Source organism: Adiantum capillus-veneris, chromosome 11 (genome assembly GCF_014529385.1).
Source record: "Adiantum capillus-veneris isolate H3 chromosome 11, ASM1452938v2, whole genome shotgun sequence".
NCBI lineage: Eukaryota > Viridiplantae > Streptophyta > Polypodiopsida > Polypodiales > Pteridaceae > Adiantum > Adiantum capillus-veneris.
The window spans coordinates 8572687-8589832 of NC_140941.1; the positions used below are offsets into that span (position 1 = coordinate 8572687).

At 37.2% G+C, this 17146-nt stretch overlaps 1 protein-coding gene across 1 annotated transcript; it reads left to right on the forward strand.

The window, feature by feature from the left end:
* Window positions 1–15237: 15237 nt before the first annotated feature.
* On the forward strand, window positions 15238–16496 carry LOC147446860 (uncharacterized). Its single transcript, XM_086524199.1, has one exon. It carries the CDS (start codon window positions 15482–15484, stop codon window positions 16097–16099), a length of 618 nt encoding a protein of 205 aa, XP_086380325.1. The 5' UTR covers window positions 15238–15481; the 3' UTR covers window positions 16100–16496.
* The last annotated feature ends 650 nt before the right edge of the window (window positions 16497–17146 follow it).

A 17146-nucleotide genomic window follows, 5' to 3' on the forward strand; every position in this document is an offset into this window, starting at 1 on the left:
ACTAGGGAATTTCCAAAGCTCCTCAATCAATGCCCTCCAAAGTTCATCACCATTTGGCATATTTACCAACCAAGCAATTTCCAAGCACTCCATTACTTTAGAGCACAATGTGTATCCCACTTAACGTGGTTCAAATACTTCTGAGCACATGCTTCTAGTCTAGTCCGGAAAGAGAATCTTGTTGCCTTTGGCTGCTCAGGCTGCTTTTAGTATCTACCCTTGACTTGAAGAAAATCTCATCACTCGTTGCATTTTCCTCTTGGGAAGCAGACTAACAACATTGCCATCTCCACCAATGTGACGTGCATGTCATGTACAAGTGAGAGGGATAATTAGACTGAACTGATCGTGTCTTTCTTAGGGGCAAGAACCTCCTTATACTCCAATAGATTGGTATATTCCAAGAAGAGACTGGTCCAAGAACCTAGGTGGCCTATCCGGCCACACATCACAATATGAACCCCTTTGCCCACGCCACTATCTATTCTCAAAGGGAACTTTCCATTGATTTAAAAATTCCTAAGGGTCATGTCCTACAACCCTACCAGCTCACTGACCCTAGCTTAGAAAGAGATTGTTTTCATGGAGCTCCAAGGAGATATATTAAGAAAGGATTACTTCAAGCCCCGCAAAAGACCAAGCTTTGGAAAAAGAAACATTGTATGCAAAACCCAATATCAAGATTTTGAAAACCCAAATAGCCTCAAAAAATGCATACATTTTTTGCCGCACCTTGCACAAAACATATGCATTCACATTTTTATTGGATCAAAGTATGAATATTCGGCTTCACAAAATGACTATAAACGCTTTCAGATTCCTTTTTCTCCCTTTAGAATGCATATCTGAGTATTTTGTCCGATGTTCCCATCTGTTTTGACGTGGTCTACAACTTTGCGGAAGAAAAATTTTGCAAATTCCTCACAATTTTGTTGATATTCACCTCAGACTGATTGTATACAGAAATTGCAAGTTTTCTATTTTTGCATAATGTGCAAGTTTGATGCACTTTTAGAATCACGGCAGGTGCTCAAAGTTAGGTGCATAGATTATGAGCTAAAGATTCAATTTCAGCTTGTGCAAAGCTTGTGATTTTAGAGTTTTTTGGTAGATTTGGACAAAGAGTCATGGTGGCGTTCACACCATCGAAGCAGTCTCTTGAGAGACACAGTTTTTGGAGCACACAGGTGGAGCTTCTTTCATAATTTTTCACAAGATACTATGGTAGCGATTTTGTGCTTCGATCCATGGTCTTTGCGGATGGTTTGCATATGGTGATGGCACATGGTTAATGCCCATTGTACATGAATTTTGGCGAGAACTTTCAAGTGCCGATGAGCTCTCTTGAGAGCATTGTTTTCGCATTGATCAAGTTTGTGGATTGCAACTCTTTTTGGCTATTCCAACAAATGAAATTTCCAAATGATCTTTTCTCTTTTGTTTGCAAAACTCACAATTGTGAGTGAGAATAGATTAAGTAAATCAAAGCTAGGGGATCACAACACCAACTTGAACATCATATCTTCATTCATAATTACAAAAAGATGATTGCCCAAACATGGGAGGTAAGCCCATACAAAAAAGAAGCTAAGATTGTAGCCACGAGAGCCAGATACATCCGAGAGCCTTTATAGAAAACCAAAGACCTTACAAAATGATTGGGCAGCCATGAATTCTTGGGAGTACTATCTGAAAACCACCTTGATGTTTTTCTACTTGCATCTTCTCAGATGTGGTGGCCAGTTTTTGTTTTGTGGTTAATTTGGAGGCGTATTTTGATAGCTTCATGTACTTGGAGCCTTACATATTCACATGGGTTCTCTCAATAAATCTATGTCAGATGCTTCATTGGGGGGTGGAGAGGGGATAAGTATGGAGCCTGATTCGGTCTCAAAAACGTACATTTGTGAGGCCCCTACTATGAGTAGAAGCCATCGTTCATGAGAAAAATTCAAAAAACCAAAGATTCACGTCTGGAATATTCCTTTTCGTCGAAATATCATGGTCAAACACAAAAAGTGACCAAAACACGATCGATCGATGGTCAATACTCAATGATCAATTCACGGTGGTCAATGGTCAATGGCCGATGGTCGAAAGTCTATGGCTGGTGGCCGGCGTTCAACGGCAGGTGGCCGAGTTATAAGCGGACTTGTCTACCTAAGAACATCCACACATGGGGTAAGGGTGCTTGTGGTTCTCACCTTGCTTTTCATCTCAAAAGCACATCTTGGTATACAATTGTGTCGAGGTTTTTCTTTTGGCTCATGATCCATTAACACTAGTTTGGTACCAAAAACGACACTTTAGTGTCCTTTTTTTGCGAATCTAAATAAAATGGTACATGAAATCTAGAACACATCTCAAGAAATGCTTTTGCAAACTTATTAAATGTTATTCAAAGTACTCATAGAAATTGTAATCTCTCACTTTTGATCATAACCTCAATAATAACTACACTCATGAAAAGAACCTACACAAAACAGCATTCAATGTTTCATTAAAACTCGTACTCTAGCTTAAGAAAAAAATGATCAGGTGCATGCAATAATCCATGGTAACTACTTATATATGTGTTTGATATTTTTACAATTTTCATGTGAGAAAAAAATTCTTTGTGACTAGAATTAAATATAGAAAGTACTGTGCATCAAATATGCAATGTTCACAAATTCAATTAATGATCACAAAAAAAATTTAGTTCATCTAAATTTACAATGTCATGTAATAGGACTAATTTTTGAAGTTCTTAAAGTCGAAAAAAATGTAGGAGGGCATATCTTTCATTTAGCACGATTTGAAAGATTATTGAATAGTCTATTAAATAGAGCTTATATGAATGAGTTTGAGATATTAAGAGAGAACATATATTCTTTTTTTAAATAATACACTAAAGACGTATTTGATAAAGATTAATGAATAACAGATAGTCTATCTATGAACAGTAAAATTGAGATTTTTATTAATATTAGTATTTTATATTTATGTCTTTTAGCTTTAGATGCATGTGTAGGCTTAAAATAAGTTGAAAAAGTAGTGGAGACCCAAAAATAGAGGTTTTAGGAGTCTCGACCTAAAAGTTGCGTTTTCAGCCAAAGAGAGACGTTTTTCACAATTCTGTCCGCGATGCCTTGTAGACCAGACCTATTTTCGTCGTTTTGAGTACCTAGATTGCTCTGTTTTGAGTTTGTTTGTAAAAGTTATGATGAAAACAAACAGAAGGCAGCAGCAGTGTAGTATACACAGGGACTGATAGACATACAACATCATACAGCTCTCTCTACTATCAACCAAGAAGTGGATTTGTTTCTTCATGCTAAACTATTACAATTGAAATTATGAAGGTACATAATTATGTTCTTTTACTTTGATTATCATGTTGAATTGGTTGCACGAATATGTTCTTTTGGCTATTTTGTAGGCGATGCAGAAATCAATGTGTGAAACAGGATCTGTGCAAAGTGTTATGATGAAAATCTAACCTTTACGGATGGCTTAGCGATCACGTTCTTATCTTATTCTCGCAAGTATACTTGGTGCGAAAATCGAGTTCATTGAACGCCTAAAAAAGCGGCTATTTTGAGAAGTCGTTAGGCTTTTCGAGAAAAAGAAGAATAAAAGCACGACGAGTGGTGCGTTTGGGGATCATTCACAGATCTCCTCTTCTGCGACAAGTGCGAGTGCGAGTGTGAGTGAGACGCTGCATGCAAGCGGACTGAAGCTCGGGGGTGGTCAAGAGGTTCGATCTCCATATTTTATTGCTCATCTGTTGTATCAAAAGGCTACAAAGATTCATCAATACAAAGATCTCTTTCTCTACATTTTGTTGTCTATCTCTATTATTCTGTTCCTGTGACAATTGGTATCAGAGCAAGCGGTTGATTCTGGACATGGAAGGATACGAGAGGAGGATGAAGGAGCAAGAAGACCTGATTCGGCGACTACGAGAAGATCTGAAAATTGCAAATCGGGAGCGTGCTGAGGCTTTGCGGGGCAAAGCAGCACGAGAGCCTGATATCTATGTGGACCTTCATGGCGAACATGAAGGCGAAAACCATGCTATTCCACCAGGAAACAATAATCATCGTGGCGGCGTTGGGCACCTGGTGGTGGTGATAGTGGTGATGGTGGGAACGATGGTGGTGGACGTAGAGGTCGTCAACGCGAAAAAGAAACGATGACGATATGGGAGAAGCGACAACCAAATCATTCTTAACGAAGGCTAAGCTTAAAGAGTTTGATGGCATAAGAAAGATATGCGAAGATTTAGAAGTGTGGATTGAGGAACTCAAAGATTTGGATTATACTTTCAATATCGAGGACACGACCACCAGACTTTCGAATGCTCGAGCAAGGTGACCGATAAGACAATACGTACCAAGATGGCTCAATTGGAGACTTTTGGCGATGCGTACGATAAAGGTAAGTCATCTACCCCTTCTTTTTGATGTTTTATGTCTTTGATACGTCCTTTGAAAGCTTCTGTGATGATCGAATTTATGCGTAAAAGTTGAGATTTAAATTTGAATTTCTTAATTGATTTGGATAGTATTCATTGCTTCTTATCGTTTAAATTGATTGAGAAATTAAACTTGAAATTAAATCGAGAAGTTAAAAGACTTGTGGACTTAACCAGTGGTAATAATAGTTTCACAAAAGAGTTAGTAGAAAATTTGTTTTTTTCTTTGAAGAGTCGAAAGCATAAAGATGATTTCTATATCATGAACATTGATATGCATGATGTTATCATTGGTATCAATTAGATGATTGAAAATCATTTTTTGATTGATTGTTAAGAAAGAAAAATATATCTTTAATCATTTGATGATGATGAGTCACACTGTCCGTGGAAAGAAAGAGATTCTAAATCTAGTTTTGGCCATGGAATTGATAAGGTGACTTAGATAAGAGTGTCAGACGTTTCTTGTGTTTGCTAATGAGATTAAAAAAAGAATTTGGGGATAAACAGAAAGAGACAATCTGTAGAGGATCTCTTACATGAATTGAAGGATGTGTTTCCGAACGATCTTCCTGGTATGCCTCTGCCTAGAGCAGTAGACCATGCCATAGATCTATATCCAAGAGAAACACCTTATTCAAGGGCTCCATATAGGTTCAATATTGATGAGCTTAAAGAGATCAAGATACAACTTGACGATCTTTTGAAAAAAGGGTTTGATTAAACCTAGTGTATCTCCTTGGGGTAGTCCTGTGTTATTCCAAAAGAAAAAGGATAGTACATATAGGTTATGTATTGACTATAGGAGATTAAACAAACAGACCATTAAGAACAAATATCCTCTTCCTCACATAGATGAATTTCTTAGCCAATTGAGTGGTGCCACAATATTTTCAAAGATTGACCTTCGTTCTGGCTACGATCAAATCCGCATTAAGGCCGAGGACATTCCAAAGACTACTTTTTGTACACGTTATGGGCATTATGAATTTACAGTTCTTGCTTTTGGTTTGACTAATGCACCAACAACTTTCATGTGCTTAATGAATAATATTTTCACCCGTATCTTGATGACTTCATTGTGGTATTCTTGGATGATATTTTTGTGTATTCTAAGAATAAAGAAGATCATGCATTGCATTTAAAGAAAACATTTAAAGTTTTGCGTGAACATAACTTGTATGCCAAATCAAGTAAGTGTTCTTTTGCAAAGGATCAGATTGTGTATTTGGGAAGAGTGATTTCTAAAGAGGGGATTCACATTGATCTTGATAAAGTTAAGACTATGTCAGTAAGGGATGTAAGAAGCTTTATGGGTCTAACACAATATGAGAGAGCACACATTAAAGATTTCTATAAGATAGCAAGTACTTTGACCGAATTGACCAAGAAAGACAAGGGTTTTGTGTGGACTTCTACCTGTGAGACTGCTTTTGAGACCTTGAAGGCTAAAATAGCAAAAAATTGTGTTTTAAAAGTTCTTGAGATGGGAAAACCATTTGTTGTGTCATGTGATGCTAGTGGTGAACAATTAGGTTGTGTTTTGACACAAGAAGGAAGAGTGGTTGCATATGAGTCTAGGAAATTAAAACGACATGAATTGAACTATGCAACACATGATCTAGAATTGCTTATTGTTGTTCATGCATTGAATCATTGGTGTCATCTTTTGCTTGGCGTAAAATTTGTATTGCATACTGGTCATCAAAGCTTGAAGTATATTTTCACTCAGCCATTGTTAAACAACAGACAAACAAGATGGATTGAATTGCTGGCTGAGTATGATTTTGATTTGAAGTATTTGTGTGGAAAAGAAGATAAAGTTGCAGATGCATTGAGTCGTAGGTCCATGTGTAATTTGTTGATTGTTGTGCGGTACAATTTGATTGATGATGTACATGCTGAAGTTGAAAATGATTCTTTTTATATGCCTATGAAATGCTTGCGTGAAAATATTGGTGAGATGTATGAGAACAGATATCACTTGTATAAGGGAAATTTGTATTATTATAACCGCTTGTGTATTCCTGCAAATTCTGATTTTAAGCGTCAAATTCTGCATGAGTGTCATAATTCACCTTTTTCTAATCATCCTGGATTGAATAAGACATATGAAAAGATTAAAAGTTCATTCTTTTGGCCGCGTATGAAATTGGATGTTAAGAATTATGTGCGTGAGTGCTTTCAATGTCAACAAGTTAAGATTGAACATAAGAGGATGCCTGGTGACCTTCAACACTTAGACATTCCTTTACAGAAGTGGGAGTCTATATCCATGGACTTTATCATTAGACTTCCTACTACTCGTGGAGGGTATGATTCGATCTTTGTGATGGTAGATAGACTCACAAAACAAGCTCACTTCTTTCCTGTAAAAATAATTGATACTGCATTGACCATTGCACGCTTGTTTGTGAAAGAGATATTTCGTTTGCATGGCATGCCCAAGAGTATAGTGTCTGACAGAGATTCTAAGTTCACTTCTCATTTCTAGAGAGCGACTTTTGACTCTATAGGTACCCAGTTACGCATGTCTACTGCTTTTCATCCTCAAACAGATGGGGAAACAGAGAGAGTGAATCGTATTTTAGAAGATATGTTACGAATGTATGTCAATGAAAACCAATCTAATTGGAATGAATATCTATCTTTGGTTGAATTTGCATATAACAGTTCATATCATTCATCTATTAGGATGACTCCGTTTGAGGCAATGTATGCCTATAACTGTCCTACACCTATTTATTTTCTTAATTCGAGGAATAAGGTAGAACTGTCACGTGAGATGCTTGAGAAAATGGATAGCGAGTTGGCCAAAATCAGGGGGAATATTAGAGAATCTCAAAGGAAACATAAACTGTATTATGACAAGAAACATCGTGTTGTGAAGTATGAAACTGGTGATATGGTTTTCTTAAAGGTTATTCCTGAGAAGTCTCATTTGATTTTTGAAAAGGATAGAAGATTGTCTGCACGATTTGTTGTGCCGTTTAAAATTTTGAAGCGCATTGGTTCATTAGCTTACAAATTGGAATTGCCTTCTCATCTTAAAGTGCATCTTGTATTTCATGTGAGTTTATTGAAAAAGTATGTTCCTAATGCGCATCATGTTTTACAGGAGAACTCTAAGTTGAAAGATGATGGAACATTGACTGTAGAACCAGACTTGGTGCTAGATAGGTGTGTTAAACATTTGAAAAATAGAGACATTGTGGAAGTTTTGGTTAAGTGGCAGAACTATCCAGTAGAGGATGCATCATGTGTTGATCTTAGTGTTTTGCAAAGAGAATTTTTCTCTCTTTCCAACTCTGAGGACAGAGTTAATTTTGATAAGGGGAGAATGTAATAGGATTAATTTTTGAAGTTCTTAAAGTCGAAAAAAATGTAGTAGGGCATATCTTTTGTTTAGCACGATTTGAAAGATTGTTGAATAGTCTATTAAATAGATCTTATATGAATGAGTTTGAGATATTAAGAGAGAACATATATTCTTTTTTTAAATAATACACTAAAGACGTATTTGATAAAGATTAATGAATAACAGATATTCTATCTATGAACAGTACAATTGAGATTTTTATTAATATTAGTATTTTATATTTATGTCTTTTAGCTTTAAATGCATGGGTAGGCTTAAAATAAGTTGAAAAAGTAGTGGAGACACAAAAATAGAGGTTTTAGCAGTCTCGACCTAAAAGTTGCGTTTTCAGCCAAAGAAAGACGTTTTTCACAATTCTGTCCGCGATGCCTTGTAGACCACACCTATTTTCGTCGTTTTGAGTACCTGGATTGCTCTGTTCTGAGTTTGTTTGTAAAAGTTATGATGAAAACAAACAGAAGGCAGCAGCAGTGTAGTATACACAGGGACTGATAGACATACAACATCATACAGCTCTCTCTACTATCAACCAAGAAGTGGATTTGTTTCTTCATGCTAGACTATTACAATTGAAATTATGAAGGTACATAATTATGCTCTTTTACTTTGATTATCATGTTGAATTGGTTGCACGAATATGTTCTTTTGGCTATTTTGTAGACGATGCAGAAATCAATGTGTGAAACAGGATCTGTGCAAAGTGTTATGATGAAAATCTAACCTTTACGGATGGCTTAGCGATCACGTTCTTATCTTATTCTCGCAAGTATACTTGGTGCGAAAATCGAGTTCATTGAACGCCTAAAAAAGCGGCTATTTTGAGAAGTCGTTAGGCTTTTCGAGAAAAAGAAGAATAAAAGCACGACGAGTGGTGCGTTTGGGGATCATTCACAGATCTCCTCTTCTGCGACAAGTGCGAGTGCGAGTGTGAGTGAGACGCTGCATGCAAGCGGACTGAAGCTCGGGGGTGGTCAAGAGGTTCGATCTCCATATTTTATTGCTCATCTGTTGTATCAAAAGGCTACAAAGATTCATCAATACAAAGATCTCTTTCTCTACATTTTGTTGTCTATCTCTATTATTCTGTTCCTGTGACAATTGGTATCAGAGCAAGCGGTTGATTCTGGACATGGAAGGATACGAGAGGAGGATGAAGGAGCAAGAAGACCTGATTCGGCGACTACGAGAAGATCTGAAAATTGCAAATCGGGAGCGTGCTGAGGCTTTGCGGGGCAAAGCAGCACGAGAGCCTGATATCTATGTGGACCTTCATGGCGAACATGAAGGCGAAAACCATGCTATTCCACCAGGAAACAATAATCATCGTGGCGGCGTTGGGCACCTGGTGGTGGTGATAGTGGTGATGGTGGGAACGATGGTGGTGGACGTAGAGGTCGTCAACGCGAAAAAGAAACGATGACGATATGGGAGAAGCGACAACCAAATCATTCTTAACGAAGGCTAAGCTTAAAGAGTTTGATGGCATAAGAAAGATATGCGAAGATTTAGAAGTGTGGATTGAGGAACTCAAAGATTTGGATTATACTTTCAATATCGAGGACACGACCACCAGACTTTCGAATGCTCGAGCAAGGTGACCGATAAGACAATACGTACCAAGATGGCTCAATTGGAGACTTTTGGCGATGCGTACGATAAAGGTAAGTCATCTACCCCTTCTTTTTGATGTTTTATGTCTTTGATACGTCCTTTGAAAGCTTCTGTGATGATCGAATTTATGCGTAAAAGTTGAGATTTAAATTTGAATTTCTTAATTGATTTGGATAGTATTCATTGCTTCTTATCGTTTAAATTGATTGAGAAATTAAACTTGAAATTAAATCGAGAAGTTAAAAGACTTGTGGACTTAACCAGTGGTAATAATAGTTTCACAAAAGAGTTAGTAGAAAATTTGTTTTTTTCTTTGAAGAGTCGAAAGCATAAAGATGATTTCTATATCATGAACATTGATATGCATGATGTTATCATTGGTATCAATTAGATGATTGAAAATCATTTTTTGATTGATTGTTAAGAAAGAAAAATATATCTTTAATCATTTGATGATGATGAGTCACACTGTCCGTGGAAAGAAAGAGATTCTAAATCTAGTTTTGGCCATGGAATTGATAAGGTGACTTAGATAAGAGTGTCAGACGTTTCTTGTGTTTGCTAATGAGATTAAAAAAAGAATTTGGGGATAAACAGAAAGAGACAATCTGTAGAGGATCTCTTACATGAATTGAAGGATGTGTTTCCGAACGATCTTCCTGGTATGCCTCTGCCTAGAGCAGTAGACCATGCCATAGATCTATATCCAAGAGAAACACCTTATTCAAGGGCTCCATATAGGTTCAATATTGATGAGCTTAAAGAGATCAAGATACAACTTGACGATCTTTTGAAAAAAGGGTTTGATTAAACCTAGTGTATCTCCTTGGGGTAGTCCTGTGTTATTCCAAAAGAAAAAGGATAGTACATATAGGTTATGTATTGACTATAGGAGATTAAACAAACAGACCATTAAGAACAAATATCCTCTTCCTCACATAGATGAATTTCTTAGCCAATTGAGTGGTGCCACAATATTTTCAAAGATTGACCTTCGTTCTGGCTACGATCAAATCCGCATTAAGGCCGAGGACATTCCAAAGACTGCTTTTTGTACACGTTATGGGCATTATGAATTTACAGTTCTTGCTTTTGGTTTGACTAATGCACCAACAACTTTCATGTGCTTAATGAATAATATTTTCACCCGTATCTTGATGACTTCATTGTGGTATTCTTGGATGATATTTTTGTGTATTCTAAGAATAAAGAAGATCATGCATTGCATTTAAAGAAAACATTTAAAGTTTTGCGTGAACATAACTTGTATGCCAAATCAAGTAAGTGTTCTTTTGCAAAGGATCAGATTGTGTATTTGGGAAGAGTGATTTCTAAAGAGGGGATTCACATTGATCTTGATAAAGTTAAGACTATGTCAGTAAGGGATGTAAGAAGCTTTATGGGTCTAGCACAATATGAGAGAGCACACATTAAAGATTTCTATAAGATAGCAAGTACTTTGACCGAATTGACCAAGAAAGACAAGGGTTTTGTGTGGACTTCTACCTGTGAGACTGCTTTTGAGACCTTGAAGGCTAAAATAGCAAAAAATTGTGTTTTAAAAGTTCTTGAGATGGGAAAACCATTTGTTGTGTCATGTGATGCTAGTGGTGAACAATTAGGTTGTGTTTTGACACAAGAAGGAAGAGTGGTTGCATATGAGTCTAGGAAATTAAAACGACATGAATTGAACTATGCAACACATGATCTAGAATTGCTTATTGTTGTTCATGCATTGAATCATTGGTGTCATCTTTTGCTTGGCGTAAAATTTGTATTGCATACTGGTCATCAAAGCTTGAAGTATATTTTCACTCAGCCATTGTTAAACAACAGACAAAGGAGATGGATTGAATTGCTGGCTGAGTATGATTTTGATTTGAAGTATTTGTGTGGAAAAGAAGATAAAGTTGCAGATGCATTGAGTCGTAGGTCCATGTGTAATTTGTTGATTGTTGTGCGGTACAATTTGATTGATGATGTACATGCTGAAGTTGAAAATGATTCTTTTTATATGCCTATGAAATGCTTGCGTGAAAATATTGGTGAGATGTATGAGAACAGATATCACTTGTATAAGGGAAATTTGTATTATTATAACCGCTTGTGTATTCCTGCAAATTCTGATTTTAAGCGTCAAATTCTGCATGAGTGTCATAATTCACCTTTTTCTAATCATCCTGGATTGAATAAGACATATGAAAAGATTAAAAGTTCATTCTTTTGGCCGCGTATGAAATTGGATGTTAAGAATTATGTGCGTGAGTGCTTTCAATGTCAACAAGTTAAGATTGAACATAAGAGGATGCCTGGTGACCTTCAACACTTAGACATTCCTTTACAGAAGTGGGAGTCTATATCCATGGACTTTATCATTAGACTTCCTACTACTCGTGGAGGGTATGATTCGATCTTTGTGATGGTAGATAGACTCACAAAACAAGCTCACTTCTTTCCTGTAAAAATAATTGATACTGCATTGACCATTGCACGCTTGTTTGTGAAAGAGATATTTCGTTTGCATGGCATGCCCAAGAGTATAGTGTCTGACAGAGATTCTAAGTTCACTTCTCATTTCTAGAGAGCGACTTTTGACTCTATAGGTACCCAGTTACGCATGTCTACTGCTTTTCATCCTCAAACAGATGGGGAAACAGAGAGAGTGAATCGTATTTTAGAAGATATGTTACGAATGTATGTCAATGAAAACCAATCTAATTGGAATGAATATCTATCTTTGGTTGAATTTGCATATAACAGTTCATATCATTCATCTATTAGGATGACTCCGTTTGAGGCAATGTATGCCTATAACTGTCCTACACCTATTTATTTTCTTAATTCGAGGAATAAGGTAGAACTGTCACGTGAGATGCTTGAGAAAATGGATAGCGAGTTGGCCAAAATCAGGGGGAATATTAGAGAATCTCAAAGGAAACATAAACTGTATTATGACAAGAAACATCGTGTTGTGAAGTATGAAACTGGTGATATGGTTTTCTTAAAGGTTATTCCTGAGAAGTCTCATTTGATTTTTGAAAAGGATAGAAGATTGTCTGCACGATTTGTTGTGCCGTTTAAAATTTTGAAGCGCATTGGTTCATTAGCTTACAAATTGGAATTGCCTTCTCATCTTAAAGTGCATCTTGTATTTCATGTGAGTTTATTGAAAAAGTATGTTCCTAATGCGCATCATGTTTTACAGGAGAACTCTAAGTTGAAAGATGATGGAACATTGACTGTAGAACCAGACTTGGTGCTAGATAGGTGTGTTAAACATTTGAAAAATAGAGACATTGTGGAAGTTTTGGTTAAGTGGCAGAACTATCCAGTAGAGGATGCATCATGTGTTGATCTTAGTGTTTTGCAAAGAGAATTTTTCTCTCTTTCCAACTCTGAGGACAGAGTTAATTTTGATAAGGGGAGAATGTAATAGGATTAATTTTTGAAGTTCTTAAAGTCGAAAAAAATGTAGTAGGGCATATCTTTTGTTTAGCACGATTTGAAAGATTGTTGAATAGTCTATTAAATAGAGCTTATATGAATGAGTTTGAGATATTAAGAGAGAACATATATTCTTTTTTTAAATAATACACTAAAGACGTATTTGATAAAGATTAATGAATAACAGATATTCTATCTATGAACAATAAAATTGAGATTTTTATTAATATTAGTATTTTATATTTATGTCTTTTAGCTTTAAATGCATGGGTAGGCTTAAAATAAGTTGAAAAAGTAGTGGAGACCCAAAAATAGAGGTTTTAGCAGTCTCGACCTAAAAGTTGCGTTTTCAGCCAAAGAAAGACGTTTTTCACAATTCTGTCCGCGATGCCTTGTAGACCACACCTATTTTCGTCGTTTTGAGTACCTGGATTGCTCTGTTCTGAGTTTGTTTGTAAAAGTTATGATGAAAACAAACAGAAGGCAGCAGCAGTGTAGTATACACAGGGACAGATAGACATACAACATCATACAGCTCTCTCTACTATCAACCAAGAAGTGGATTTGTTTCTTCATGCTAAACTATTACAATTGAAATTATGAAGGTACATAATTATGCTCTTTTACTTTGATTATCATGTTGAATTGGTTGCACGAATATGTTCTTTTGGCTATTTTGTAGACGATGCAGAAATCAATGTGTGAAACAGGATCTGTGCAAAGTGTTATGATGAAAATCTAACCTTTACGGATGGCTTAGCGATCACGTTCTTATCTTATTCTCGCAAGTATACTTGGTGCGAAAATCGAGTTCATTGAACGCCTAAAAAAGCGGCTATTTTGAGAAGTCGTTAGGCTTTTCGAGAAAAAGAAAATTAAAAGCACGACGAGTGGTGCGTTTGGGGATCATTCACAGATCTCCTCTTCTGCGACAAGTGCGAGTGCGAGTGTGAGTGCGAGTGCGAGTGTGAGTGAGACGCTGCATGCAAGCGGACTGAAGCTCGGGGGTGGTCGGGAGGTTCAAGCTCCGTACAACGGAGTGCATCCATATTCTATTGCTCATCTGTTGTATCAAAGGGCTGCAAAGATTCATCAATACAAAGATCTCTTTCTCTACCTTTTGCTGTCTATCTCTATTATTTTGTTCATGTGACATGTCATATGATGCATATATACTATATCTATGACTCCATTGCATAAGGTGATAATTTTTAATGGTTATGCAAGCCACATTTGGTGATTTATGGAGTATACAAAAAACTGTGCATGTTGTAATTATTAATTTTTATTTATAAAAAATAAACCTTAAAATAAAAGACACTTTTGGATTTTTTCATTCATCTCACTTATTTGTATGCAAATTCCTCATATGGAGACAATTGGGAGATTTATGTACACAGTTTTATTATTTTTCCATAGCAATGTTTTTTTTGCAAGAAATTATGCAGTATAATTTTTTTTAAATGGGCTTAAATTACAAGATGCCTATGAGTTTGAACCCTTGAAAAATGCTTAGTTGATGGGTATTGACCTATAGATACATTGTACAGCTTAAGTTTTGTCCCATAACCTCATTATGTTAATGAAAGAGGCCTTGAAAGACCAAAATTTTTCTCTTTGTCAGCATTTTCAAGATTTTGGTCTTTTGATTATAGCAAAAATCTAGTCCCATAACTAAGTTATGAAGCTCAATTTCTTACTATAATAAGTTTTTTCCTATCCATACACCTTGAAATCTATGCAAAATCTTTTTTTGATGAGAAGTTATATTCAATTTATGAAAATTTTAATAAAATTGCACTAAATTTCTATGATTTTTCATCTTATAACTTATCATTATAATCTTAATTTGGTATTAATTTTGATAAAAGTAAACTTTGGCTATGTTCTTCACCTCATAGTTGACTTAAGATATGAACGTGACCTCTTAATTTTTTTCTAGATTCTCTGACAAGTTGTTAGAAAAACAGGACACTTTAGTATCTCTGGACATTTGAGTGTTCGATTACAGAACTAGTGTTAAAGAAATCCTCTCATGATTCACATGTCCATTAGCTCTTTGTTGCCGAATGTAGGCATGCTTATAAACGAAAGCAAACCACACGGCTTGCTTTGGTGGCATTGCTTTTAAACTCCGACAACTCATATCCAACAATAGTCTATATCTACCATGAAGTGAGAGTGGATGGAGTCAATGGTCCCTCTGAAATGGTGGGTTCAAATCGTAGGTGCAAAGGGGATATCCTTAGCCCACCCCGTAGTAGATAGCCAACCAAGTTAATCCATAATCATAAGTTTGAAAGCGTAACGTCACTTCCAAAAACGAAGAGTTGGCAGCATTGCGCACCTTTTGCGGCTAGTCGGCGGACTGGTGCCCCCTTGCATCTCTGCGTCCTGCTTTCGCTCTCCGGCTTAGGGACTCTCCCTCTCTCTCTTTCAAGTTTCCTCTCTCTCGACACAAGGATAACGGTGCCCAATACAAAACGTGCGCCACAGAGGAACAAGTACTGCCGCGGTCTGGACTTACACAACGGGTATTTTGTTTTTGCTTTTGCTGTGTGTGCATGCAGAGTAGGTGATCAAAGGAAATGGATGAAGCCAACACTGCCAACGAAGAGGTGCCGCCTGTGGTGAGGAGAGCACTCAATCCATACGCGGAAGAGTATATTCCATTGAGGGAGCTGGAGAGGAGAAGGAGGGCGGAGCTGGAAGACTCTGCGTTACAAAACTTGCTTAGATCGCTGGATCCGAGCGCGCCTTATTATATTCAGTTTGGATCAATGCCGCCCGAGTATCCCACCCCCCTTCAGGCGCAGTACTGGCCCGAGTATCCCACCCCCCTTCAGGCGCAGTACGTGCCCCCCCACTCTTCATCTACGCCCCCAGCTCCACAACCAGGCTTCCCGTACTATAATATCGTCCCCGCCAACACTCTTGCTGCTCCGCCCGCCACCCCATTGGGTCCTTACCCAGTAGCTGCACCGCAATATATACAGTGCCCCCTACCTTTTGTCCCCGGACATTACGCGGTGGCGCCCACCCGGCCCTTCCCCGTCCCAATGCCTCCGCCGGCCCCTTACAACTACGTCCAATATTATGGGCCCCCTCCTCAGCTACCCTTTCCCCAGCAATTTCAACCCATGCAATATCATCCTCCTCTCTATCTTCCTCCTTCTCCTTCTCCTCCCCCTGCTGCTCCTGAGTAGTTCCTTTCTCGGGCGTCCCACCCCCAAAAACACACACACACACACACACACACACACACACACACGTACAACAGGGTCAAACTCCTACGGCGTACCAACTAGCCTAACACCCTTGAAGATGCGAGTTAATCTTCAAATCACATAGAAATTGCTTTCCATACCCATGCGCCTTAATGGACTACTTAGAAGAGCCATATTACAGAAGCATTCTTTGAAGCCGAGAACCGCTTCATTTCATGCTCGTGCTCCTGAGGAGTACTCTTTGGCTAAAACTTAATAAGCAAAGCGGTGGTCTCCATGACAAGATCAGGTATTAATTATGAAATGTTCTCTAAATTCTAGTTCTAAACACAACTGCAAGAACAAAAAGGAAAAAACATTGAAGTAAAATCTAGATATTTATTTGCTCCTCTATCTAGCTTTAATGCTCTTATAATCTTGACATCGATATGACTACTTCTTATGTCTTCGAAGATATCTTATTTTCTCTCTCAATGGCATACGCTATAAGAAAAAATTGAAAATTTGTGTGATTAAAATGAAATAATAATATTAAAAGTTTTATTTTTCACAAATTACCTCGCAAAAGAAGGCAATTATGTCTAAAAATAATGAAGCAACTCATCTCCAAAGCTTGCACAACAAACTCAAATTCTAGTTTTAGCATCTTGAACTCATATACAATCAGTCTTCTTACGAAAGGCTATAATTTTTTTAAATCTTTGCAAAAATTGATCTCACAACCAAGGGTATTTTGGAGAATTTGAACAAATTTATGACAAAATGTCTCAACACTAGGGGTATTTTGGAAATTTTTGAAAATCTAAAGGATATTTTGAGAATTTATGACAAAATGTTGGGGGTATTTTGGAAATTTTTGAGATTAGAGGGGTATTAAATTAAAAGAGAAGGGTGAGGGGGAAGAAAAAAAAAGAAAAGAAAGGGGGGGGGGGGGGGGGGGGGGGGGGGAGCGACTCTTTAGTCCTTTTTGTAATGCTTAAGGCCACCATAGGCTTGTAGCCTAGTGGTTTAGCTTGTCCTTTATAA

What these genes read in the sequence shown, in the direction of transcription:
- LOC147446860 (XM_086524199.1), top strand. Translation starts at nt 15,482, where the DNA reads ATGGATGAAGCCAACACTGCCAACGAAGAGGTGCCGCCTGTGGTGAGG.